Source organism: Muntiacus reevesi, chromosome 9, assembly GCF_963930625.1.
Source record: "Muntiacus reevesi chromosome 9, mMunRee1.1, whole genome shotgun sequence".
NCBI classification, from domain to species: domain Eukaryota; kingdom Metazoa; phylum Chordata; class Mammalia; order Artiodactyla; family Cervidae; genus Muntiacus; species Muntiacus reevesi.
Window position 1 is genome coordinate 13,615,247 of NC_089257.1, and position 27,970 is coordinate 13,643,216.

Consider the following 27,970-nt stretch of genomic DNA (forward strand, 5'->3'; position numbering starts at 1 on the left):
CAATGTCTCAGAGAGACAACATCAGGTTCCATCATCTTTGTGGGGGCACAAGCCCATTCCTCATGTCTGCTGTCTGCTTTGATGTTTCTGCTTGTGAACCACATCCTGTTCTCTCTGTAGGTTTAGCTTCTGGTTTTGTACACTATTATTTTTTTCTTCTTATCCAAGTTTAATATTTTGCCCCTGATCTCTATCATCCATTTTGTTGGTAAATCAGGTCTGGGAGTACTATGTCTGTATCATATACTTTCTGGCTCAAGAGTCAATAGTATAACATCACTCCTGGAAACCTATGCCCCCCAAGAAGCATAAATATCAGCCAGTCAATCCTCTCTATTTGGGGCTTGTCTCCCCTTTGTAAAACTCTGAAAAATTAGCTTTTTCTTTGCCTGTGTATGTATAGGGAAATAATGCATCACTTCCTATTCAAATCAGGTAATTCTATTTATAACAAAGATATTCACTGCATTGATACATAATTTCTCTGTATACACATTAATATGTTTTGTTCATCATGTTGATTATTATTTACATATTTCTTAGCTTTTTATACATATCTGTTTTTGTAGTTTCAGTTCATGGGCACTTTCCTAATCTTTGGTTACTTCTGAATGGATGACCACTTTATAAAGCTGTTAGAGTTATATTATAAAAACTAAGATCTCACAGATGAGATCATACATATGAAAAAGGCAATAATTGACAAATAAAATAGAAATAATGTCATAATGTGTGTGTGCATGCTCAGTCGCTCAGTCGTATCTGACTGTTTTGAGACCCCACAGACTGTACCCTGCCAGGATCTTCTGTCCTTGTGATTTTCCAGGCAAGAATATTGGAATGAGTTACCATTTCCTTATTTAGGAGATGCTCTTGACCCAGTGATGAAACCTGCATTTCTTGCGTCTCCTGCATTGGCAGGCAGATTCTGTGCCACCTGGGAAGCTCATATTTTTCATGTATCTCCCTAAATTTGCATTCTTGTTTGAGTACTGTTAACTAATGAGCATCAACAGTAGGAGCCAGCCCACAAGGAAAAAGACATTGAGTCTATCTCTGAGAATAAATATAATCAAGACTATTTTGCTATAGTTGAAACTCCAATACTTGCAACACCTGATGTGAAGAACTAACTCATTGGAAAAGACCTTGATGCTGGGAAAGATTGAAGGCAGGAGATGAAGGGGACAACAAAGGATGAGATGGTTGGGTGGCATCACTGACTCAATGGACATGAATTTGAGCAAGCTCTGGGAGTTGGTGATGGACAGGAAGACTGGCGTGCTGCAATCCATGGGGTCACAAAGAGTCGGATATGACTGAGCGACTGCACTGACTGATTTCTCTATAGATCTGAAAATTGGACTGTAAACTGTGGCAGATGAACTCAGATGATGCCACTTTGAGATGTTTTGCATTAGCGTGTCTCTTTGGGAATCTCAGCACTCATGGACCTTCAGACTCTGACAATCAAAGTGTGGAAGATCTGATTATATTCTCTTCTGTTAACAACTTTTTATGGTTAAAGATAGTAACTGATCTTCTTGCTGTGATCATTTCTAAGGATCTTTGCAAGCCTGTTTTCTGTCTCTCAATTATTCTTCCTTTGGATATATTCATAGCTTATCCCCTCAGTACTTTTGATTTATTATTAAAATGTATCCTCTCAATAATGACTTTTCAGACTACTTCATAAAATTGCAGCACCCACCCAGTAACCTTCTGTATCTCCTATTCCTCCATCTCTGCTTAGTTTTTCTCCTTAGCACTTATCATTCTCTAACCTGTCATACAGTTTATTCATTTTATTTGCTGGTTATTATGGTAGGAATTTGTGTCTTAAAAATAATATTACATCTTCAGTGCCTAGAATAGCACCTGGCATAGTGGAAATGGTCAAGTACCTGTTGAGCTAATAAATAAATAATTGTAGAAACATATATAAACCACCAGAGGCTAGAGAGTGTCATGGAATGGACTGTCTATCTTACTTCAGAAGGAGCCATATTATAATACCAAATAATAAAGAGCAGAAGGATAAATAAAGAATATAATTATGAAGAGAAGACACACAGAAAGCCATAATCTGGTCCTTTGACTAGAAGAACAAAATTAATATTCTCCTGTCATGTGGTGGCATTTACATGAGTGTATATATTTGTCATAAGTTATTTACTGTATGTTTAAAATGGTGCAGTCTATTATATGTAAATCATACTTTAAGAAGTTCATTTAAATATAAAATTATGTAAAAACATTTTTCTTTCCATTTTTCTCTTCTCCCTTCCTTTATCTGGTGACTGATTTCAAAATGCTATAGGGGTTATAGAAATTTAAAGTAGTAGTTTTCATCATCATTAGTTATGTTTCACTGGGATCATCAGGATTTATATAATAATTAATATATTTAACAGTTACAGTTTCTAAAATATGAAACTAGGAGAAGTTAAGAAACTTGCTTAAAGCCACAGAAACATAAGTCATGAAGCTAGAATTCTATTAGATCAGATCTATCTGAACCTTTATCTACACTCAGAGCTGCTTCTGTCATTGGGAAAGATTTGACTTAAACGACAGTCTTTGGTAACTTTTTGCAGTCTATACCTCCATGTGACTTTGAAAGTGTGTTTTTCCCTTGGAGTAGGTACATGAGTGAAGCTCTTGGCAACTGAAATGGAAGGTGTCCCATTCATTAGGACAGAGTGGGAGGAGAGGAGGGCTCTCTGGGCAGAATCTCCCATTTGACAATCTTGTCTGGAATTAATTAGCCTCATGGTTTGCTGTGATTCTGGATTAACTGAACTAAATAGCTCATTTAGCAAGTCTTTCAGGGTTGGGTGGGAAGGGTGAAGACAGTTTACCTTCAAAGCCTTGGCAAAGAACTTTTCATTAAGTTCCTATAAATATCTGTTGGAGGAAGAGGACATGTTTAATTTACGTGCTCTGCCAGGGAATGATTTGGGGTTATTGGATCTGGTTATTTAGAGATAGTTTTATCATAGACTGGTGGGAATATTTCCTATTTATTCTAGAAATTTATAAGAGCAGAGTAAGCAACTTTCTGCCAGTATTACAGACCCTTCTGAAGAGTCTAACTCAGGCCTTCGAGGAAGGGTTGGTATCTATGGATTATCTTCTCTCCCCATAGGTCCTGGGATGGAAAGCAGAGTGGATCTATTTGGAGTACAATGTACGTGTTGCAAATACTGAGCATGATTCATCTTCATAGCAAATCAGAATTGAAGGAGCAAGAGCTCATAGCTCTATCCTTTTTTTTATTTCCACAAAGGAAAAAGGTAAGTTTTCAAGCCTAACTGAACAATTTCCTTCTTCTTGCCTCCCGTTCAAGACTGGCTTTTAGGTCAGCTGCCTCTACCCAGTTCTGTCTCCTGAGAAACCTCAAGTTCAGGAAACACATTTCTCTTGGAGATGACAGGACTCTGATATTTGGGGGAGCCTCTTCTTTCATTGGTCTCTGTTAATGCAACACTGGCTCAGGCCCAATTCTGATCCAAAAAGGGGGGATACTGAAGGGAGCAGAGGCACAGCATTCTATGCCTACACATTTCTCATTTACAAAGCATAGGGGTAGGAGAAGGATAAGGGCACAGACGAATGATGTGCAGTGGGCATGCACTGATACAGGTGATGTTGTGATACTTGTTGTCCTAATTATTACACTAACATTTTCTACCCAGGATACACCATCACCCCTACTTACAGCCCCAAATTGCATTCTTCTTCTGGGATTGGAGTAAGGGATAATATGAGGACTGGAGAAGAGAAAGATCAACTCTCTAGTGAAACCCTGGGATAAACTACTTTTTATCCCTAACATGGGTCTTTGCTCACCCTTGTCTAGTGAGATTTGCCCTGTTTTATCCCCTGATTCTTCTTCTTTTTCTGGCTCTTTCCCACAATCAAATTTTCCCCTTTTGCTCTGATTTCTCCCACCATTCTCTGATCTCTCTATCCCTTACTCCTTACTACTATTTTTCAGATATACATCTAAAATGCTGATCTCTTTGTTTGACCCATCTGGAAGTTTGCACTCATTTACTAGTCAGGACATGCACTGAACATGTCAGAGGTTTACTTCTTTACCTGCTTAGGATTTTCTGGCTTTATGCTGGCTCCTCCTGGATGGCTGGAGACTGATATTTTATGTAACTGTGTGGAGCAGAGTGTTAGCAAGAATTGCCATGGAGCACAAATGCTTCAGTTCCAGTCCAGGTTTCTCTCTGACTATTCTCTGCTAAATCCTGCCTCCCAGCTTAACCTGATGTAAACAAAATAGAATAGTGCCTCTGTGTGACCGTCTCTAGGTCCATCCACATCTCTGCAAATGGCACAGTTTTGATCCTTTTATGGCTGAGTAATATTCTACTGTGTATATGTGCCACATCTTATTTATCCATTCCTCTGTCAATGGAGGTTGCTTCCGTGTCCTGACTACGGTAAAAAGTGTCGTAATACACATTGGGGTGCATATATCTTTTGGAACTATGGTCTTCTCATATAGCAGAAAATAATGCAACTTTGTAAACCAAATCTGCTCCAATAAAAATTTTAAAAACTCAACACATGAACTTGCCTTATGAGATGGCAAAATCAAATGAACAAAAAATATTAAAGCAAATCTGAAAGGATTGCATAATTCAGTAAATATGCACACACACACACACACACACACATACATGCACACGCAAACATGCCCTTTAAAATGAATAGCCATTAGCAAGCACATGATTTGACAGAGCCAGGCTGGGCTGCTGCGTGTAGAAGCAGAAGCACTGAGTTAGAGGACTCTGAGAGCCACAGTGAGTATCTCAGTCATTGTTCTTGAAAACCATAGTAATCACTTTACTGCATTTATGAGGTGTCATGTCTTTAAAATGTTCACGTTTCTGTTTCTTTCTTTTTTCCTTTGGCCTTGTCTAATGGCATGCAGGATCTTAGTTCCCTCACCAGGGGTTGAACTTGTGCCTCCTGCACCGGGAGCATGGAGTCTTAACCACTAGACGACCATTTGTTAAACTGATGTTTATGAAATATCAGCCTGACTTTATGGTATGTAGGAGCTAATAATTCTTACAATCAAAACACACAGAGAGATCTCACTCAAAGTGTTCCTTTTCATCCACTAAATTTTTGTGTGAGACATTTTATTTAGAATTGAATGAAAATTGAGTACTCTGCAAAAAGACTTAATATGTTCCATGTTTTAGAAATATAAAAATGATCACGTTTTAGGGCAGTGAACATATTCTCTATAATCTTATAGTAATAGATACACATCATCGCACATTTATTCAAATCCATAGAATGTCCACCACCAAGAGTGAGCCCCGTGGTAAACCATGGACTTCAGGTGACTGCAGTGTCTCCATGTAGCTTCGGCAGTGTAACAAACGCACCGCTCTGGTGGGATAGTCGATAATGGGGTGGAGGTTATATATGTGTTGGGGCAGGAACTCTATGGGAAATCTCTGAACCTTTCTCTTAATTTTATTGTGAACCTAAAACTGCTATAAAAAATAAAGCCTTAAAATGATAGCAATGACAGCACATGATCCTGTTAAATACAAAAAGATATATTTAATTTTGTTGTTTTGCATGAGACTAATCAAAAAGGAGCATTTAAGATCCCTCTCTAAGAAGTGAAAGTCACTCAGTCACGTCCGACTCTGTGCAACCCATGGGCTACACAGTCCATGGAATTTTCCAGGCCAGAATACTGGACTGGGTAGCTATTCCCTTCTCCAGGGAAGGAAGTAAGAAATTCAAAGTCACCAACGAATCATATCTGGGGTCACTGAGGGTCCAGACTTTATTTCGTTGGGACCACAGAAGATCAACTTGTATGCCTCCCACTCAGTTTCTTAGTGTAGGGAATAGAAAGACATATCTCCCCTGGAAGCTGCATATCTTCAAGAAGGTAGACATTTCATTGCAGATGAGCTTACACTCCAATTGGATTTTTTTTTAATGACAATTTTGTTAAACAACTTAGTTATTTCTGTTCTTAGGTAATGAATAAATCATAATAAAAGCTGTTCACATCTTTTTAGGCCTCTACATTTTATATATTCCTAAAAAAACATATTCAAACAATACACTCTTGTTTTCATGACCTTTGGCTAGGTAGAAAACCTAGTTTTCGAAGCTTTTCTACTATGACTTTGTTGTTGTTCAGGCGCTATGTCATGTCTTTGCCACTCCATGGACTTCAGCATATCAGGCCTCTCTTCCCTCCATGATCTCCTGAACTTTGTTCAAATTCATGTCCATTAAGTCAGTGATACTATCTAACCATCTCGATCTCTGCCACCCTCTTCTCTTTTTGCCTTCAGTATTTCCCAGAATCAGAGTAATCCAACTAAACTAGAAGTTTTGGTTTGATTTTCTTTTTATTTGCTTGATAAAGCATTTGCCTTATCATGTCCATTTGGAGAAGGCAATGGCAACCCACTCCAGTCTTACCTGGAAAATCCCATGGACAGAGGAACCTGGTACATGGGGTCATGAAGAGTTGGACACAACTGAGCGACTTCACTTTCACTTTTCACTTTCAAGTATTGGAGAAGGGAACAGCAGCCCACTCCAGGGTTCTTGCCTGGAGAATCCCAGGGACAGGGGAGCCTGGTGGGCTGCCATCTATGGGGTCACACAGAGTCGGACACGACTGAAGTGACTTGGCGGCAGCAGAATCATGTCCATTAAAATATTGCTTTCCTCCCTCCGTCCAAAGCCCTCACTCTGAATTCTATCTCTGGATTCTAGACTTTTTCATATCCAAGGGCCTATGTTCCTTCTACTTTTCTCTTATCAGGGGCCTGTATTACTGAATGTGTTGTGCACTTTTGCTTATTTATATTTAAGTACATATTAAAATTTCTGAAAGCATCATTCCTAACTTCTGGTCACCATGAGAAAACTGGTGTGATACACAGTGCTGATATGATTTCAGCTACTTAGAAAGGGAACTTAATGTTTAAAACAGTTGTGCAGTTGTTTTATAGGTAAATAAAATTTTGGAGTTGGTATCTTTGAAAAATGAAAAATCCCTCTTGGAAAGCCACACTCATAATCATAATGGAAGTAACCACTGCACCTGAAGGTACCGCATACCCGCATCTTCCATATGTTTTGCACATGCTGAATTATCCAACCTTCATAGCACTCTTGAAAGGTAGATTGGTTTATCACATATTTTCACAGCTGGAGAAAATGAAATGCATAGAATCAAGGAATTTGTTAAATATTACACCCTCATAGGCAGCAGGTGGAGTGTGAATCTAGGCAGTGTGACCTCAGATTCTATGCTAACTCACCTCTCAGACCTGATTTAAAACCTGACTTTCTTCAGTTAAAGTTCATCTCTTTAAAAAATCCTGAATTTTCCACTGACCAATGTACTCTTTAGTAATTTGTACTTTTCACTCTGCACATGGTTTCTACTCTTAAAACACCAATCGTATGATGACTTACATAATTAGTGATCTTATCTCCAAGTACCTTAAAACTCATATTAAACTTTTAGGAACAGGGAGGATGTTTTCCACATTCCTCACAATAACTCCAAACAATTTCAATTCAGTATTTAAAGTGAAAGATAATTATGGAATTATGGAAGGTGAGTGTATACTGTATTACTATTTTAAAGTTTTTTCAAAATATAGACCACATTAAAATGGGAGAATTGACAGCTTGTATTTTATAAAAAGAACAAGGTCACAGAAGAAGAAAAGAAGCAAAGTCACAGAAGTGCAAGTAGCAGAGACTGAGCCTTACATAGTTCTTGCTTAACATGAGCCACGTGCTTCTTCATTTTAACTGTGTAGCAACCATGACTACCTCTAGTAAGCTAGTGACTAGTTTACTAGCAAATAGTAAATAGTGAACCTGGGATTTGAACCCAGACAAACACTCCATCAACCGTATTCTTTACTAAGAAATATCATTTTGCTAGATTAATGTTGATTGTAAATAAAATACCAAAATTACAAAATATAAGACAACAAAAGATAAAAGATACTCAGGACCATATGTTTTCATAAAGATGTGGTAAAAAATAAAATGTGGCTTGTAATATAATTTAATATACATGTAATAAAAATACATTTTTGCTAACCAAGTGAGATAATACAATAAGCTTTATTTACTTTGCTTGTATGTGCATTAATTTTTCTGCAATATTCTAAAGCTTTATATATCATTATATCATTAAGTCAATAATTAAACTATGGAAATTATTGTGAAATTTCATATATTAATGTGAAAATTGTTATAATAATTCTAAGTGAAAGTCAGAAACTACAATGATGATTTCATTCAAACTATATATGATATTAACAAATATCTGAAATAGAAAAATTGTATTACTGTATATTGGAATTGCAGGATTTTTTTCAAACAATATTTTTAGCAAAATACTCCAGAAAATTTAGAGTAAAGAGAGACATGTGTAAGTAAGATCATATATTAGATTATACACATATTGGAAATTAACAAGTCAAATCCATAGGCAGAAAGGCTTAGTACTTTAATGGGGTAAGCTCAGGAGTATAGTCAAGAGGGTAATTAGTAGTTTCCCAAATTATAGAAACCTTAGTGTATTATCCACGCATTTGTTATATTATGACCATCAGTGAAGCTGACATCTAGAACACAAGAAGCAGAGGTAAAAATTGTCAAAGCATACTTCAACCAAGACTCCAGTGGAGTCAGGTATAATAGACACAAAAATGAACCAAACTAAGAATGGCTTTTTCATCAGGGCATTAATAGTATTAGCATTAATATTGAAATAGTGCTATTTAGATTTTAAAGAACATAGAAAAGATATATAATGCCTGGAATATACCTGTGTATATTGATGTCTATGTGGGTACAAAATCGGCTTTAAATTTTCAGGAAAACTCAGAATAAGATATGGCAAGTGTTTGCACCCCATTTCTTGTCAGAAGGCTAAATTTCAAAGTGTTGAAGTCATTTGTCCAAGGAAAGTACTAGTTCTGGTGTTTGTGATCTTGGTTGGAATAAAAAATTTTAAAGGTCATTCATTCTGTATTCTCAAAATGCAAAAACTTTGATCCAAGGCTGCTAACTTCTGAATCATAGATAGATCTGGGTGAGAATAGGACATGTGTAGATTTTCAGAGATTCATATGGGATTAAAGGCATGTGGAACAAACAGAGCATACAGCAGAAACTAGGACTTCAGAAATCAGTCCACTTATCTTCCTGAGATGTCTGTTCTTTTCTTCTTTCTCCAGATTAAACCTTTGTCACCTAGATCTCGTCTACAGTCATGACCATGTCAGTGAATAAGAGTGTGACTGAATTCATTCTCTTTGGCTTGACACAGGATGCGGAAAAGCAGAAAGTGATATTTGGAGTCTTCTTGATCCTATACCTTGCAACACTGTTGGGGAACTTTCTTATTGTAGTGACTATTAAGACAAGCAGGACACTTGGGAGTCCCATGTATTTCTTCCTGTTCTATCTGTCCTTTGCTGATGCCTGCTTCTCCACAACCACAGCCCCCAGGTTAATTGTGGATGTCCTTTCTCAGGAGAAAACCATTTCCTACAGTGAGTGCATGACCCAGGTCTTTGCCGCCCATTTCTTTGGATGCATGGAGATCTTTGTGCTCATCCTCATCGCCTTTGATCGCTACATAGCAATCTGCAAACCCTTGCGATATACAACCATCATGAGCCGGCACCTCTGTAGTGGACTGGTGATTCTAGCCTGGGTGGGATCTTGTATTCACTCGTCAGCACAGATTTTCCTGGTTTTGAGGTTGCCCTTCTGTGGCCCTAATGTGATTGACCACTATTTCTGTGATTTGCAGCCCTTGTTGAAACTTGCCTGCATGGACACTTCTGTGATAAATTTGCTTGCTGTTTTTAACAGTGGGGCCATATGTATGGTGAGTTTCATAATCCTGTTTATTTCTTATGTTGTCATATTACACTCCCTGAGAAACCACAGCGCAGAAGGAAGGCGAAAAGCCCTTTCTACATGCACCTCCCACTTCACTGTGGTTGTCATATTTTTTGGCCCATGTATATTCATATACACACACCCACCAACCACATTTCCAATAGACAAGATGGTGGCTGTGTTTTATACAATTGGGACACCCTTACTTAACCCGCTGATCTATACACTACGGAATGAAGAAGTGAAAAATGCCATGAAAATGTTATGGTGTAGCAAAGCATGACTTCACTTGATAAGTGTATATAGAGGAATCCTTGTGTATATTTCCTTAAAGATTTAGTTCTGCTTTATGGACAGAAGAGATAGCATATTTTTGTCCAGAAGCAAGAGTAGAGAAATACAAGGATATAAGGACAGAGATACACAGTATCCTCATTCTGAGAGGCTTGCATTAGAAAATAAAACCCATAACAATTTTGAACAACCTCTGATGACTCTTACTTTAATTCTATCAACATCAGACAATATTCACATGATAATTTAGTTTCTTGCACAAATATTTCTTCAGAGAAAAGTGGGCTGACAGTGTGTGTGTGTGTGTGTGTGTGTGTATGTGTGTGTGTGTGTGTGTGCACATTGATTCTTTTTCTAGATTTTATTTTAGATCTTATGAAGGTGGTCATAAGAGCTTATCCACAGGGGACTGGAACTCTACAGAATCACAGTTTCTCTCTTGACAACCTAACGGTTAGAGAAGATTCTCTGAGAAAATGCTACTCTGGAAATCAGTGCCTGAATCCACCTCACTAGTGTATCTACACTGATGACCCTCAAACTCCTATAAAAGCTGGAACTATCACTGAAAACTGAGACCATCCCTGAAAAACCTCTTAAAATATCATGAATAGTTAAGAAGATGAAGGGTCTTATGTTTGACTCAATAGGAAACAGCAGCCAGTCAATCAATTGCCCTTCAGAGTCTTCCACATTGCTCTTCATAAAGGAGAGGGAAGAGGAAATAAGAGTTTGGCAGCAAGAATGTGCAGAAGGGAGGGTAAAGGGCAGGAGGGAGGACAGAAAAGGTGCTTTATAAAGAGAAGACGGACGGGTGAAAGGAAGTGGTCGTTTTACCCAAGTAGGAGAGAAGGTGCTTCATCCCTCTTACACTTAGAGAATCACTTTTGGGAATATGAACATTTGCAGGAAATAATGAAATTTCAGGCTATTCCCATATCATTAAATTTTCTCTGTTATATTTATCTGTGTACAGGAAAGAAGCATTTTTTAAAAAATTTTGCTTTGCCATAACATCTGAAAACTCAAGTTTCAGGATTCTGGGAAGAACCTGAAATTGAAAGCTTAGCACTTCTCAAAATTGGATCTTTTATTTTATATTAGGTTATTTAAAAATGTGTATTTGAAGATAGCTTAATATATAAATAATGTTCACTCACCACTCCCACTACCACAACCACTATATAATCTCATGATTAAGTACTGTCATGCTATTATAGAACCTTAGCTTGTAATTCCAGTTCAAATTGGCACCAAGAGTATTATTTTGAGATTTTTAAGTATCATTTAATACTCAAGTACTTAAGTATGGCTTTACGGGAAGCATTTCTGTCAAGTGAAGACAAAATGTTAGTATATTGAACCTAAGATCCCCAATAGCTCTAATATAAAAAGTAGTGACAGGAAAAAAATTAAGAACAAAAATTACATCTGTGAGAGCCTTTAATATCATATTAACAAGTTGTAAACTTGCTATACGCTCCCTCCAAATAAGCCCCCCATTTTTCTACTTCTATGTCTGGAGTTCTGCTTCTAAAGCGTTTCTGTTTGATCCTATGCTGTGCTATGCTTAGTTGCCCAGTCACGTCTGACTCTCTGCCTGAACTCCAGGCTCCTCGGTCCATGGGGATTTTCTAAGCAAGAATACTGGAGAGGGTGGCCATGCCCTCCTCCAGGGGACCTCCCCAAGGATTGAAGCCAGGACCCCTGCACTGCAGGCTGACTCTTTACCAGCTGAGCCCCTAGGGAAGCCCAAGAAGACTGGAGTGGGTAGCTTATCCCTTCTCCAGGGGATCTTCCCAACCTAGGAATTGAACTTGGGTCTCCTGTATTGCAGGTGGATTCTTTACCATATGAGCCACCAGGAAAGTCCAAGAATACTGGAGTGGGTAGCCTATTCCTTCTCCAGGGGATTTTCCCAACCCAGGAAATGAACTGGGGTCTCCTGCATTGCAGGCAGATTCCTTACCAGCTGAGCTATCAGGGACACCCCTGGTCTTAAAAGATTTACATTAAGTGTGACTGGTTTTTTTTTTGTTGTTGTTGTTGTTGTTGTTACTGGTTCTTAAGTTGTTATTGTCCAATCGCTCAGTCCTGTCTGACTCTTTGTAACCGCATGTCAGGCTTCCTTGTTCTTTACTATCAACCAGAGTTCTCTCTAACTCATGTCCATGATGCCACTCAACCATCTCATCTTCTGTCATCCCCTTCTCCTCCTGCCCTCAAATTTTCCCAGCATCAGGGTCTTTTCCGATGAGTCAGCTTCTTGCATCAGGTGGTCAAAGTATTGGAGCTTCAGCATCAGCATCAGTCCTTTCAATGAATATTCAAGACTGATTTCCTTTAGGATTGATTGGTTTGATCTCTTTGCCATCTCAGGAACGCTCAAGAGTTTTTCCAACACCACAATTCAAAGGTATCAAGTTTTCGGCACTCAATCTTTAAGGTACAACTCTCATATCCATACATGACTACAAGATAAACCCTAACTTTGACTACACAGACCTTTGTCATCAGAGTGACATCTCTGATTTTTAATATGCTCTCTAGATTTGTCATAGCTTTCTTTCCAAGGAACAAGCATCTTTTAATTTCATGGCTGCAGTCACCATCTGCAGTGATTTTGGAGCCCAAGAAAATAAAGTCTGTCACTGTTTCCATTTTTTCTCCATCTATTCTCCGTGAAGTGATGGGATCAGATGCGATGATCTTCTTTTTTTCAACGTTGAGTTTTAAGAGAGCTTTTTCACGCTCCTCTTTCACTTTCAACAAGAGGCTCTTTAGTTCCTCTTTACTTCTCCCATTAGGGTGGTGCCATCTTAAGTAAACAAGACATAATCCAAATATAACTTTCATTCTTTTTTCTTGTTGTTTATTCAAATTTAATACACTGGGAAAATTATTTACCCATGGTTGAATAAAAACTCAGAGGTATCAGCATTGCATACAAGATCTGAGTCTCTCATACATTTTTGATCCTGCTTCTGGCCTCTCTCTGCCTGGATCGCTATGTTTCATTCACTCTGTTATTTTACATTTCCTCAAAAACACCATGATGTTTCTTGAATTAGAGTGTTCTCACTCTAGAATCTTCATCTCATTAATCCTTACATGACTGTTTCCTTCTGGCCATTTCTGTAACTACTCAGCTCATTGGTATTAAAATATTAATATAGCTCGTATCTTTTTTCTAATGTAATATCAATAGAATTCCAGTCAGTTTAAAAGATGCATGCTAATAGAATCCTTTTCTGACTGCCCAACATGAAGTACTTTCCATGAAATAATCACATCCTGCCATTTCCTTTAACTCTATTATAATGTTCACTTTCTGCCTTTTTGTTTCAGTTACTTTTAATTTTAGTGTTTGCTTCTTTTTATGACTCAACCATCTGAATTGGGCTATTTGAAAAATATAGGCTCTTGTGTTTTATATTCATCCAACAGATATTTATTGAAAAATGAATCCACGGGAAGGATAAATGAAAACCCCTTCTGGGCTTCCTTAGTATCTCAATGGTAAAGAATCCACCTACCAATGCAGGAGGCATGGGTTCCATCTCTGATCTGCAAAGGTCATACGTGACACAGAGCAACCAAGCCCGGGTACCACAACTATTGAACCTGTGCTCTAGAGCCTATGAACTGAATCTGCTGAAGCCCACAAGCTCTAGACCTCATGGTCTGCAACAAAAGAAGTCCCCACAGTGAGAAGCCCACACATAGGAACTAGACAGTAGCTGCTACTAGAGAGAAACCCATGAGACAATGAAGACCCAGCACAAAAAAAAAAGAAAAAAAAAAAATCCCTTCCTGGAGACGTGTCCAGTCTAGACAGGCATGGAATGTAATAAAAGTCAGAGGATAGTTGCACAAAATAAACTTGCTTTTGGTCATTGTTACTAAGAAAATGAGAACATCGACATAGAGGTTAATGGTGAGCGTATAAGAACCACTGAATAGAGTCACAGAGGAAGGCTCTCTAAGGTAACGACCCCTCATCTAGTACCAGAAGTTGGAGAGAAGTAGTCACCTAAGTGGGATGAAGGCTTGTTTTGAGAGAGAGAGAAGCAAAATCTTTCACGAATCTAAGAAGTGAAGTGAAGTGAAATCCCTCAGTTGTGTTGGACTCTTTGTAACCCCATGGACTGTAGCCTACCATGCTCCTCTGTCCATGGATTCTTCAGGCAAGAGTACTGGAGTGGGTTGCCATTTTCTTCTCCAGAGGATCTTCCCGACCCAGGGATCGAACCCAGGTCTCCCGCATTGTAGGCAGACGCTTTACTGACTGAGCCGCCAGGGAAGTCCTGAGGGCAAATGACAAATCTCAGGATGTCTGATGCACACCAAGGGGTTGGGTGAGGCACTCAGGATGCGATTAGAGATTCAGAGGAAAGATTAATCAGGAAATTCTAGTAGAAGGCAAGGAGATTCCAAATAACCGACAAACTATAAATAAAACGGTTCATTGAGATTTTAAAATGTGTACACTGCACTTTCAAAAGTCAGTAAGAATGAGTCCTAAAAAAGCATCTAAATTTTATAGTAAATTGTGGTTTTAAAAAGTTCATTTTTTCCACAAAAAAATAAGCCATCAGAAAACGTTCCTATCTAGCAGTGGTTCTGCTGAGAGAGGGCTACGTTTCCTCATCACTGATAATGAAGCACTTGATGGTTTGTTATCCAGCTTTGTGATAGAACTATCAAACTCCAATTGGAATTATGTTAATGAAAATGAATTAAAAATAAAAATAATAAAAATAGGAATAATAGCAAGAAATTTGACGATTTTGTTTAGATTGAACTTATCCATCAATTCTCCTTTCTCATGTTTTTCTTTTAAAATAATTGCATTTATTCGCATTTTGACTTAAGCTGTTGAGATATTTTCTGGGACATTATGTAATTATAATTTAAAAATAAGAAGGAAAAATGAAAAAAAACTATGAAGGCAATAGGAAGCTAAAGAAGAACAGAAAGCAGAAAGATATCATAATCCTTAAACTGCAAACACTATCAATCAAAATCAGATTTATATTTTTAAGAAATCTCTCTGGTTGTTAGTGGAGAATGGATAGTTTTGCTTCCCCCACATTCCTGAAAGAACAGAGTTCTCTTTAATGGACACACATGATATTCTGAGCATGACAGTCACTTGCCAACCAAACTCCCCATTTTCATCAATAGTTTTCTCATGGCACTTTTCACCTCCAGAATCCTCGGGGTGTAGATCAAGGGATTTAACATGGGTGTGATGATGGAATCAGACTCGGCCATCACCTTGTCTATGCGGTAGGTGGCCACAGGCCTAACATACAAAAACATACAGGCACAAAGAACCTGATGACCACAGTGAGGTGGGAGCCACAGGTGGAGAGGGCTTTACGCCGTCCTTCAGAGCTGCAGGACTTCAGGGAGCAGAGGGTGACCACATAGGAAGTGATGAGGATGAGGAAGATGGCCACACACATCACCCGGCTGAAGAACTGGGCCATGTAACCTTCCAGGGAGATGGTAGTGCTCTCAGAGAGGGAGTCCACAATCAACTTGGGGGCAACGACGGAAGAGTAGGTGGCATCCATGACGGACAAGTAGGTAAGGAAAAGATACATGGGTGATCTCAGACTCTGACTTGTAACCATGGTTACCACAATGAGGAGGTTTCCCAAAACGGTGGACACAGACATGATTAGAAAGACGACAGAGGGTATTTTCCGCAGCTCTGGATACCGCGTAATGCCCAAAAGAATGAATTCTGTCACAGTGTTTTGATTTCCCATGTGTCAGCTGCTGATACGAGCTCCAGCTAAGAGTTAGAAGACCTGAAAAAGCAGCACCTGATTTATAACTAGTGATTATTTGACTTCAAGTATTTCCAGGATCTCAGGGAACTTATGGGTTTTTTGTTTGTCTGTTGTGTTTTTTGTGTCTTTTTTTTTTTTTTCCATTTATTCATTCTCCAGCATTTGGCTCTTAATAACCTGCTAAATAAAGAGCTTAAAAGAGAGCTACTTCATTAATGCTATGTTCTTCTTAGGCTTTTTATTTTTCCTTCTCTTTTTAAACGGTGTTTCCATGTGAAATACTTTTCTCCCTTTTACTCTTATTATTGATTGTCAGCACCTACCTTCTCCAGGCACTAGAATAATGCCATACAGACTCTATTTTACAAATCAGAGAACTGATTCTCACAGACTTGAGGCAACATAGCCAAGGTTGTACAGCAAGTGAGCGGTGAAGCCAGAATGTGGACCATATTTTCCTACTCCAGAATCAGTGCCCTCAAACATCAATATTTCTCCTCTGGTCATTGCATTGTGATTTTATCATTTACCAATTATGGTACTAAGTATATTACAATACACCATACAACCCTGCTTTATCTTCAAATAAATATGAAGTAGCTTCTTCTTTCTGTGCTCTTCTCAAATGTTATGATGATTCTTCAGTAATTCAGTGCCTTGCTTATATATATTAAGTTAATGAAATACATCTAAAACTATAATTTCTGAATAATATATTGCTCATTAATTAAGATCACAAAGCATGACGATCTAGCAAAGACCCAGGTCACAATATAATCCACTCAAACCTGAGTCAGTCCTAGTCATTCCTTTTAGTTTTCTCTGTTCCCTAAGTGGAGTTAAGGATTCTAGAATACAATACTGACAATTCAATAATTAGTTTTTACGCTAACTTTTAGAAGTGCCAAAATATATTGAACTTGCAGGCCCTGAGGTTAGAGTTTGCCGGGGATAACATCAAAATGACCAAAAGTCAATTCCGGAAGACTTCAAATCTAATCAAAAGCCACTCTAATCTGAGGGCACACTTTACTATGAATTTTTATGACCCAGTTGGGGGAAGGAGTTCTCATCACATGTTCCCAGAAGCCTGGGTCACCACAAAATGTTCCTCAGTTCTGGTTCAGATGATCACCCATGATGAGTTAACTTTACTGCACACCACTGATGTTACAGTGGTCTCTCTACATACTCAAACGGGCCAGCATCCCTCTCCAACACCCCACAGCAAGAATGGAAATCTTGGCAGCTGTCAGTTCTTCAGTCACATTTCAGTAGCTGGGAACACCAGGCTAATTTCTGTTACAGAATGCCCTGGTGAGAAACAATGCAGAAAGATGATTCTCAAAATATTTGTAGGCACCAGATGTTGTACCGAGAGCATCTGCCACCCTCAGTTCGTTCCAAGAAGAACTTATTGTCCTTCCCTGTTAAAGGTCATGCATTTTTAACCTGATCTATCCTATATCCTAAGTTTTCTTTCTCCTCTTCCTGCCCAATTCTGGTAGCTATTTTCCAATATCTCAGTAGAATTCACAGACACCCCTTCCAATGATCATCATTATATAAAAATCTTCAAACCAAACAAAAAGTAAATTTTTAGAGGTAAATGTCATATATTTTAACGGTTTTCTGTGTGTGTGTGTGTGTTTATGCACACACACACAATTAAATATCACAGAACTGTGAAAGTTCTATTGAGTAATTTTGTTAATTAATTTGCAGCAAGAACCTGAAGTGAAAAAAAATGAAATGAATAAGGAGATATTGTCTCCGAGTCACACCTAAAATATTCACCAATGTTGAGAGTAAATGTTCTCTTAGGGCTTCCTGGGAGTGCAGTGATAAAGAATCTGCCTGCTTATGAAGGAGACAAGAGGCATGGCTGTGATCCCTGGGTCAGGAGAACCCCTGAGGTAGGACATGGCAGCTCACTCTAGGATTTTTGCCTGAAGAATTCCATGGACAGAGGAGTCTAGAGGACTAGAGTCCATGGGGGCAGAGTCAGACATGCCTGACAGACTGAGTGCACATACGTGTGTATTAACAATAAATCTGAATCCTGTGACGGGGTTGTGGACACATCATTATTGAGATTGTACGTGGCAGTAAATTATGCTGTCATGTCCCAGAGGGGCAGAGAGGTCACAAATGACACTAATGTAGGCATTTAGCTCTTCTACCTTTCAAATGCTGAATTTTACTGTGATAAATAATTTTGGCTGAAGACCAAGCATGAAACTGAACTTTACAAAGTCCCTATTTAACAATCTTCTGAAAGATACTCAAATATGAGAAATAATTGGCTACACATTAAAAAGTTAGCCTTAGGTGCTATGTATGTAGACAAAGAACACTTCACAAAGGACACCATGTCTTCAATGTGAAGATGGCTCTGTGCCCATGCCCTGAGTGACAGGAAGTGGGAGAAGAGTGATCTTAGGGAGATGCGCTGCGTGAAAGCAGAGAGTCGGCATGAGCTTACAGATAGGGAGAAAGGAAAGGGGCCTTGGTCTCCATCCCTGACTGTGCAAGGCACTAGAGACAGAGGCACCATTCAAGGTGGCTGATGTAACGTCTTCAGAGAACCTTTTATTATGTTGGGGGAATTGCAGCCTGCTATGGGAGCCATTTTCAGTAGCTTGATAGTAGGATTCAGCTCTAAAACTTTTTTCCAAGAAACCACTGTTGCTAAACGAAGTTGTCATTGGAAAGTTGATAAACCAAAGTGTCTATTAGTGTGGATAAAGTTTTGGCACCAAGTGTTCTGAATAATTAAAGCACTGCATCATCCATGGACACCGAGAGACTGCATTGTGAGGGGGCAGTGACCACAGCTTGCCGTAACCTCAGAGAATGCACTTTTCCTGACCTGCTTCATGAGCCAAAGGCAGGAGCTGGAGCCCCAGGGCATCTCTAAGTAAGGTGGATCTAAAGAATATGTCATAGTCCTTGCCTCAATGTAACTCATGACTCCAAGAAATTACACTCTAGAGAAACACCTGGCATTTTCATATAGAAGTGTCTACATCAGGGAGTACATACATTGGATTAAATTTAATAAAGGCTTTTATTTTTAGAGCAGTTTTAGGTTCACAGTTTAGTTGAAAGGAATGGATAGGTTTCTCATATACCCCTATCCCTACTCATATGTAGGATCTCCCATTATCAACTTCTCCTAGAGTTGATTGTTCCAAACAAATGATGAACTTACATTGACACGTAATAACCCAAAGTCCATAGTTTACCTTAGGGTTCTCTCCTGTTTTTGCATATTTCATGAATTTGGAGAAAAGTATAATGATATACTTTTGATATACATCCATCATTATATCAATAGTGTCATAAAGAGAGTTTGCACTGCCCTAAAGATCCTCTACACTTCACCTATTCACCTCCCTCCCACCAACTCATGCTGAATTTCTGATTTATGTAATAGAATAAAGGTAATCTATCTTTCTGAGTCCTTCACTCAGTGTAAGGAATCTGTCATAGGTTAAGATACTTGTAGACAGTACTCACCATTATATGGTACCAGGTACTGGGTTTACTTAGGACTCAAGGTCCTGGAAGTTAATCTATTTATAGAGCTGTTTAACAAGTCGATGGGAAAGTGAATATGACACATCTCATCATTTAAACAACAGGATATATTATTCTACTTGGTTAGGGTTTTGAACCCAGGCCATATTCAGTTGAACAAAGAACTATGATATCATGCAACACTCTAATAAAGATCCTTCATTATTATGCCTCTTCTCCTAAATTTTAAAAGTGGTCTTTAACCGAAGTATGCATGCAGGAGTATGGAAATACTTTTATAAATATTTTCCATATTGATAGAAACATCATAAACCTCTAATCTAATTGTATAGATCACATATTTTAATGATATTTAATAAATAAGAATAAGTCTTTCTGCCTCAAAGAAATTTTCTTTCCTTCACAGGACTCTGGTCCACGTTAGTGTTGAAAAAATTGTCTTACAAATGACAAGGAAAAAGAGGTTAAGAATTGACATTTTTAAACTCATATTGTAAGCCATGAACTCAGGTTGTTTTGAGGATTATAATTTTATCCATGTTCTTAATTGAAGCAACAACAAAAGAGAACATAGTTTTGTTTAATTCTTTGCTAATCTTGTGAAAGTTTTCATCTCTGGTCACAAATACTCTATTTGTCTTCTTTTCTGGCACATAACTAGATTGCATCTCCTTACTCCTTATTGAAATTTATGATATTATTTTGTAAATCTTAATACTGGCACATCCTGAAACCTATCAATTACACTCTTAGGAAACATATTTTTATGTTCATAATTGCTGTTCATAGTAGTCAAATATCTATTGACTGGATATTGAATAAACACATTTTGAAATAATCCCATAATGGAATGTGATAAGGCCATGGAAGTGAATTTACAACTAAATTCAACAACCAAAATGAAATATAGTAGGGCTGGATAAAAAAATAAAAGCAATTCCAAGAAGTCTGCCTATAGGATGTTATGTTCTGTAAAATTCAAAGCCAGGGAAAATATATATAGATAAAAATGTTTTATTTTTAGGACAAAATTAAAATGTTACTTTTAAGAAGAGGTGGACAGCAGATAGGAAAGTGTTTAAAATGTTTAATTATGGGTAAAATTTTAGTTCTTGAGATGATACTAAGTTTACTAGGATTTATTTTGTTATTACATGAATGCCAAAACGCAGTATGGAGTAGGAAATGGCAACCCACTCCAGTATTCTTGCTTGGAAAATTCTATGGACAGAAGAGTGGCAGGCTACAGTCCACGGAGGCTGCAAAGAATCAGGCATGTCTGAGTAGACACACCTGAGCAAGCGTGCATGCACAAAAAGGCAATAATATAAAATGAATAAATGAAAGATGGTAAAATTTTTTGGAAATGGGTGAATTCTACAGCTGAAAATTTATTATAAAAATGGGTCTCTTCTATTGGTTGGATCTGCTTCCTTTTTGTTGACTTCATTTTTAATCAGACTGTCTCCATTATGGTAAAATTAGGCAGGAGTTCCCAGTCTCCATTTTTGGTAATTCTATTAGGAAAATAAAAGATAGTGACTTTTCTCAAAAGTGAAGAAATATTATTTTAATGAGATGTTTTCCTGAATAAGCGTCTCTTTATTAGTTATCAAAACAAATGGAAATGAATTAGAGAAAGATGAGATTTCTACTCAGTGTTCGTATACATTTTAATCCTCAGACTACTTGTTGCAAATCTGTGGTTTCTTGGTGAAGGAAAGCTCTAGCACACAAAATAAAATCTTGTTTCAAGCACCCTGGTGCCTTCCCTAGATGTAATTACAGATAGTTTACAAGGGATAGCGAATAAGAACAGAGGGGCCCCCTCCGATCGTAGAGAGTCAGGAGTGCGAACCGGAAGTCTCCCCTCACAGACGGCGGCTCTGAGGTGACCTGGGGGCTCCAGCTCCTTCTCCTCCAAGGCCTCCAGCTCACACGCACGTCAGGCGGGCCGAGCCTAATATGATTGAATAGATCTCACATATAGTTGCAGTCAACCTGAAATGAAAGGTAGAAAATGGGTGTAAAGGCTATGAATGTAGAGCCAAGGGACTTTCCCTTTATTCTTAGGAAATTGGGAACCGTGCAAGGTAACAGAATATGAGAGGATAAGGATGAAGACAGATTTGAGAAAGAGTGAATGTGGATGTTATTCTAGGAACGACCTTTATCTGTATGAAGTGTGCTGAGTTTAAGCAGGGGGATGTAAAACTCAAAGGATCACTAGAATCAGACTATTTTTAATAATTGACATAATGTGTAACAGAGCATCAGTAATGGGAAAGTAATGAAAAGATACAGAAGCTACTGTAATACAATTGATATATTTTTAATATAATAACTTTATAATAACTAATAAATATACTTTTAATGCTTGCTGTATGCATGGCATGATTGCAACCTATGTAAGTGGTATTATTTCATCCATAAAACAGATGAAAAACAATCTTATTATATAGTACTAATAATATAGTAATAATATTAGCTAAAGCTAATTGTAAAGGAAAGATACTTTGTCATTTAGGCTTCATTAAAAACACATAAGGTGGTGATAGCTTATGGTGAACCGTGTCGGATTCGTAATCTCTGAAGAAGATTGAGCTTCAGGACCGGGGACCAGGCTTGATCCCTAAAGAGCTTTCGTGTGGCAGAGTTTTATTAAAGTATGAAAAGAGACAGAGAGAGCTTCTGACATAGACGGCAGGAGGGGGACGGAGAGTGCCCCCCTCACTAGTCTTAGAAAAGGGAGTCAGGTACTTTTTCAGTTGATTATTACAATAAATCCAAAGGATGTCTCAAGATTGTAAAGATCTTACTAGACCCACTCCCACAATTTACATTTTAAGATGACAGGTTTAGAACTAACAATAGAAAGATATTACCAGATCCACTCCCATAATATACATTTACTCCCATAGTATACATTTTCAGATAACAAGATTCTTCAGAAATTTCTTCTTAAGGAGAAACAAGCAAGATACATTGTTATATTGACTAATATGTATAGAAAAAAATCATTTGTCCTTTTCTCCTTGAGAGCACCAGACCCCTTTCTCCTCCTTGGGGACCCCGGACTTCTTAACAACCTGCCTGGGAATTGCTGTCTCTGTAGTTACTACTATCATTTTTATACTTATTTTGCACATTAAGAAGTAGAAGTGTAGAGTGCCTACCTCAAATCAGGCAGCTAAAAAGGGTAGAGCTAAGGTTAGTTTAGATTATGCTTTTTTTTTTTTTTTTAACTTCAAATACTTAATTCATGCCCTGTGTCATTATTATTATGTCCATTGAGTCCGTGATCCTCTCTAAATATGTCATTTCATTGACTATATTGTAGCACAGTTTTCTGATCTGCTAAGCTAGAACACCAGGAAGGATAATTTAGGTACCAACAGGTAGCAGAGTTCTTTCTGGATGACCCACTTTCTCTTTAATGAATAGCTATTTTTTTTATACATTCCATAATTTATTTAACTTATCCTCTTTTTTCCCTTTATTTCCCATTTATTTATATTAGTTGGAGGCTAATTACTTTACAATATTGTAGTGGTTTTTGTCATACGTTGACATGAATCACCCATGGATTTACATGAATAACTATTTTTATTCTTTCTTTCTTTTTTTCTCACCTATTCTCTCTATCACTCATTTGTTTTATTCCTCCTTTTCCTTGGTAAGATTGTTCAGTGTGAAGAAGCTAAGAATTCCAAATACTTGTTTATGTGTGATTAAAGGGTATGAAAAAAATTAACTTGTTTTCCTAATAAGCTAAATAGACAAATGAAAGCTTTTTATTACATATGAGATGTTTCTGACTAGCATAGTGGGGAAAACTTTAGGGAGAATACTATGAAGCCAAAACCTTATGTCATTATTTCTTAAAATATTCCCCCTGGAATTTAGAGAAGAGCGTTTTTTTCACTGCTCTGTGAAACAGGTTGCTACCAAAAGGGATGATCAGAATCGACACTTACTCACTGTCCTCTAGCAGGTAGGTGAAAAACATTTTCCATGTTTTACTCTAGTGGTGTTATTGCAAAATTAGCCATCACAAATTTCTAATATATTTCCATATCTATTTTGAATGCCCTTTTTACCACAGAACTCTGCAAAAGAAACAGTTTTTTTTTTTTTAAGATTTACTGTTAATATAAGAAATAAATGAACACAAATGAGAAAAAATGATTTTATGAACTCAATGAATCTTGACATGTTAAAATTCATTGTTGTCATTAAATAATAGAGGAATGTATTTCATGTGTTATTGTTTTCATTACAAATTCTAGAGACAGCAGAGTGTAAGAAAGTTCATACATAATGTTGATGTAAGGTAGTGTGACAAGATAAAGCCTCACTAGGAGCTAGGAGTCCTAGAAATAAGACATAAGGTTCATGGAGACAGTGACCGTCACATAGCTTTGGGAGAATAACAACTTCTCCATCTCCATATGACAACATTGCACAGAGTATTGTATATCACAGTATAGAATCATTACTCCTTATATTCTCCCAAAATAGCATCGTAAGCTTTTAATTGGCACTTTCCACATTTCAAAGGTTTAATTTGAAAAGGTGAATACCTAATTCTCAGAAAACTTTTGAAAGAAACATGGCCATGAAGAGCCTGAAAAGTATAATTAAGGTGAAAGATAATGTGCCATTTATGTGGGATGAGCACTGCTGAGAAATATTGGGTAGAAATATTTCCTTTAAATCAATATTTGTACCTGCCAGTATTCTTCCACATTTGGTCTTATTTACCCTGACCCCTCCACCAGGCACCAGTTCTATGTCTAATAAGCTATGAAAAGAGAAGAAATATTAATTTATCGATATATCTATAAATATATATATATATATTTATATATATATACATGGCATGAATAATGAGAACCTTGGGGGCACTTTTTGACTCCAGACCGGCTATTTTCTAAGGTGTCTGTGGGTCAGATAATCAGGAATCGTGGGGACAGAGTGAGGAGCTCAACGAGGGTAGATTATATACTCTTTTACTTGGACTATTGAGTGATAAATAATCTTCGGACAATCTGTTAAACTATTCACAAAGAATGGCAAGTTCTAAAAAGAAATAAAGTGAGTGTAGAATTTCCTCTAAAGATGGACATCTAGGGCAACTGAGTCAGAGGGAAGTGGACAAAGAGCCTCCTTAAATTAAGCAATGCTTCTCCCTGTGGCCTCTGCCGTAAGACAGCTCTTTAAGCATGGAAGAATCTGCCTAATGCTAACTAGATAATGTTTCACCCTTATCCACTTTTCAGCCTCGCCTGCCTGCTTTTCTTTTAGCTCTTCTCTCCTAGCTCCCATGTTATAAGATTATCTCTTTATTTTTAACAAATATAGTCATTTTAAATTTGTAACATCCATTTGAAGAGTAGAAGTGAAGACCATATCTATTGAAAACCAGCATTGCTTCTTTTTAAAAGTACATCTTCTGGCTTCTCCTTCTTTGCTTTTTTCTGAGACTCGCAAATTTTCAGATACTTGAACAATACAAACTCTCCTGGGAATAAAACCATGATTGGATCCTTTACCAACAATCTGATGACACACAGCCATCTCCCAAAATTACTCCAGATCTAAGATACTTAAGAGAAAAATACTAACTTTTGAGTAATAACCCACCATCCTTCATTTAATACCACAACTTCAGGAATTCTGAGTATTCTAAATAGTGTTTTTAGATGTTGGAAAAAAGATAAACTGGGATATATGAGATAATGGCATATGAAATAATGTTTATTTCTGATTGTTAGTATTTGTCTAATACAAAATTTCACATTCAAGGTGATAACAGCAGATTATTTAAAGGGTATATTTCCTGTTCCATTGCTCAAACTGCAATAATTGGAATAAGAGTTCAAGGAAGAGGTAGAATGTATTAAATATATGTATACACATATATGATTGTATATCTCTATCTATAGCAATGATGTGATACATAAGTGTTTATGTATGATGTTTTTAACAGAGTTAAATGTGTAGTGTGACTTTATATCATGAACCTCCATAGGCAGTCACGTATATCCTAAATCCCAAGTGATATACCATGACAAACATGTGCCATAAAATTTTTGATAATGACAAACAAATGAAAAAAATTACAAAGACATATCTCTTAATTATACATTCAACAAATTGGAAAATTTAATCAATAATGATATCAAACTTAGAAAGCTTTCTAAAAAGAAAATCTTATAGGAAATTATTACTTTCAGAAGCTTATTTGAAACTCACAGTAAACCTTTGCAGTGACCATTAAAAATTATCACACAAAGTGTTAACATGAGTCATAAAGAAATCACAGGTACAATGGCCTCCAAAAGCAATATTTCAAAATATCATGTAACATCCTATGAATTATTTCCTTATTTTTTGCAGATTAATCATTTTGCACTCATCTCTTCTCCTCTTTCATGAAATCATGCAGCTGAAAAATAATGTGACTGAGTTTATTCTGCTTGGGTTGACACAAGATCCTATTAGTAAGAAAACTGTGTTTGTCATTTTCTTGATTTTCTACTTGGGGATATTGCTGGGTAACTTGCTGATTATTGTTACCATCAAGACCAGCAGGGCACTTGGGAGTCCAATGTATTTCTTCCTTTTCCACTTATCCGTATATGATGCCTGCTTCTCTACTTCCATAGCTCCTAGGATGATTGCTGATGCCCTTCTGAAGAATGCCACTATCTCTTTCAGTGAGTGCATGATCCAAGTCTTTACATTCCATTTCTTTGGCTCCCTAGAGATCTTCATCCTTGTTCTCATGGCTGTTGACCGCTATGTGGCCATCTGTAAGCCTCTACACTACACGACCATCATGAGTCATCAAGTCTGTGGTGTGCTAATGTCCCTGGCCTGGTTGGGGTCCTGCCTGCATTCATCAGCTCAGATTTTTCTAGTCTTGAGTCTGCCTTTCTGCGGTCCCAATGTAATTGATCACTACTTCTGTGACTTGCAGCCTTTGTTGAAACTTGCCTGTACAGACACCTATGTAACCAACTTCCTCTTGGTGTCCAACAGCGGGGCCATCTGTACAGTGAGTTTTGTCATGCTGGTGTTATCCTATGCCATCATCTTGCACTCTCTGAGAAACCACAGCACTGAAGGGAGTAAAAAAGCCCTCTCCACCTGCATCTCCCATATCATCGTGGTCGTCTTGTTCTTTGGTCCTTGCATATTTATATACACTCGCCCTGCCACCACCTTCTCCATGGATAAGATGATAGCTGTGTTTTATACAATTGGGACACCTTTGTTCAACCCTCTGATTTATACTCTGAGGAATGCAGAAGTGAAAAATGCCCTGAGGATGTTATGGAGTAAGAAGTTGATGCCAGATGACAAAAGATGAATAGAAATTTCAAGATTTATTCAGTGTTTGAACTGACCTAGAAAAAGTCCATAGAGACCATTCTCATCTCATTGTGAAGTCAGTATAATTCTATCTTCGGGCGTGACAGCCCCTGCCCTTAAGGCTGAGAAGCAGTGTGCACACACATACTCGTTAGCATTGGGTCAGTCTTACGTAGAGGACGAGAGGACAGTAGGTATAAGCAGGCTCTAAGGCCCAGAAGTTTACATGCTGCGTCTCTATGTCTCTCGCTTGCTGGTATCAATGTCTATGTGGTTTTCATATAATGTGTTCCCCGCCCTTCTTCACCTTTCTGTCTACTGTTTGCTCCTATGTAACCTTGCCCTATATTCATACATATGCAACTTTGTATGTCTTTTGTTTTTTCAACTTTTATTAAAAGCTTCTCTTTCATCATATCTATTCAATGCCCTTTAATTAGCTTTTTTTCTCCCGATTAATTCTAGATTCAAATAACTGCAGAAGCTTCATGTAGTAAGAGACAGTATATAATATAGCATTTTTTTCTTTCAATTATTTATTGTTCACTCCAAATTCTTACCATATGTTTAACCAGACCCTTCCTTCTCAGATGGAAAGTTAAGATTCTGAGGTCAGTTTTTTTCAGTCTTAAGAAGGTTTACATTGTTAAGTTTCTTCTCAGTTTAACATTTTAAATAAAATCTACACTGTGTTCTTCACATGACTGAAGTGACTTAGTTCACATGCACGTTGTTCTTCTAATATGATTTCTTCTAATTTGGGGACAATATTAAGTTTTCAATCATACCAATCATGATATTGAAAAAATAATGGGGGACTATCATAAATATAGCATATATATTATAAAATAAATAGATTTATGTGAGGTTGGAGATAGAGTGTAGACAGTTGATGTTAGTGAATTTCAAAATATTAATATATTGAATATGCTGAATGAGATAAGTCAGAAGTTATTTATGCTTGAGAAAGAATTGTTTATGTACACATATATGAATTT

The 27,970-nt window shown here is 37.4% G+C and overlaps 3 protein-coding genes across 3 annotated transcripts; 2 read left to right on the forward strand and 1 right to left on the reverse strand.

Annotated features, from left to right (window-relative positions):
- The first annotated feature begins 9,319 nt into the window (after positions 1 to 9,319).
- LOC136175229 (olfactory receptor 4C11-like) lies at positions 9,320 to 10,234 on the forward strand. The gene has a single exon (XM_065945554.1). The coding sequence runs from the start codon at positions 9,320 to 9,322 to the stop codon at positions 10,232 to 10,234; it is 915 nt and encodes a 304-aa protein (XP_065801626.1).
- Positions 10,235 to 15,396: 5,162 nt separating this feature from the next.
- Positions 15,397 to 16,025, reverse strand: LOC136175699 (olfactory receptor 4C6-like). The gene is made up of 2 exons (XM_065945941.1): positions 15,586 to 16,025; positions 15,397 to 15,553 (listed from the first exon to the last, which is right to left on the reverse strand). Exons 1-2 carry the CDS (start codon positions 16,023 to 16,025, stop codon positions 15,397 to 15,399), a joined length of 597 nt encoding a protein of 198 aa, XP_065802013.1.
- A 10,012-nt stretch (positions 16,026 to 26,037) lies between these two features.
- LOC136176027 (olfactory receptor 4C16-like) lies at positions 26,038 to 26,970 on the forward strand. Its single transcript, XM_065946208.1, has one exon. The coding sequence runs from the start codon at positions 26,038 to 26,040 to the stop codon at positions 26,968 to 26,970; it is 933 nt and encodes a 310-aa protein (XP_065802280.1).
- Positions 26,971 to 27,970: the final 1,000 nt, after the last annotated feature.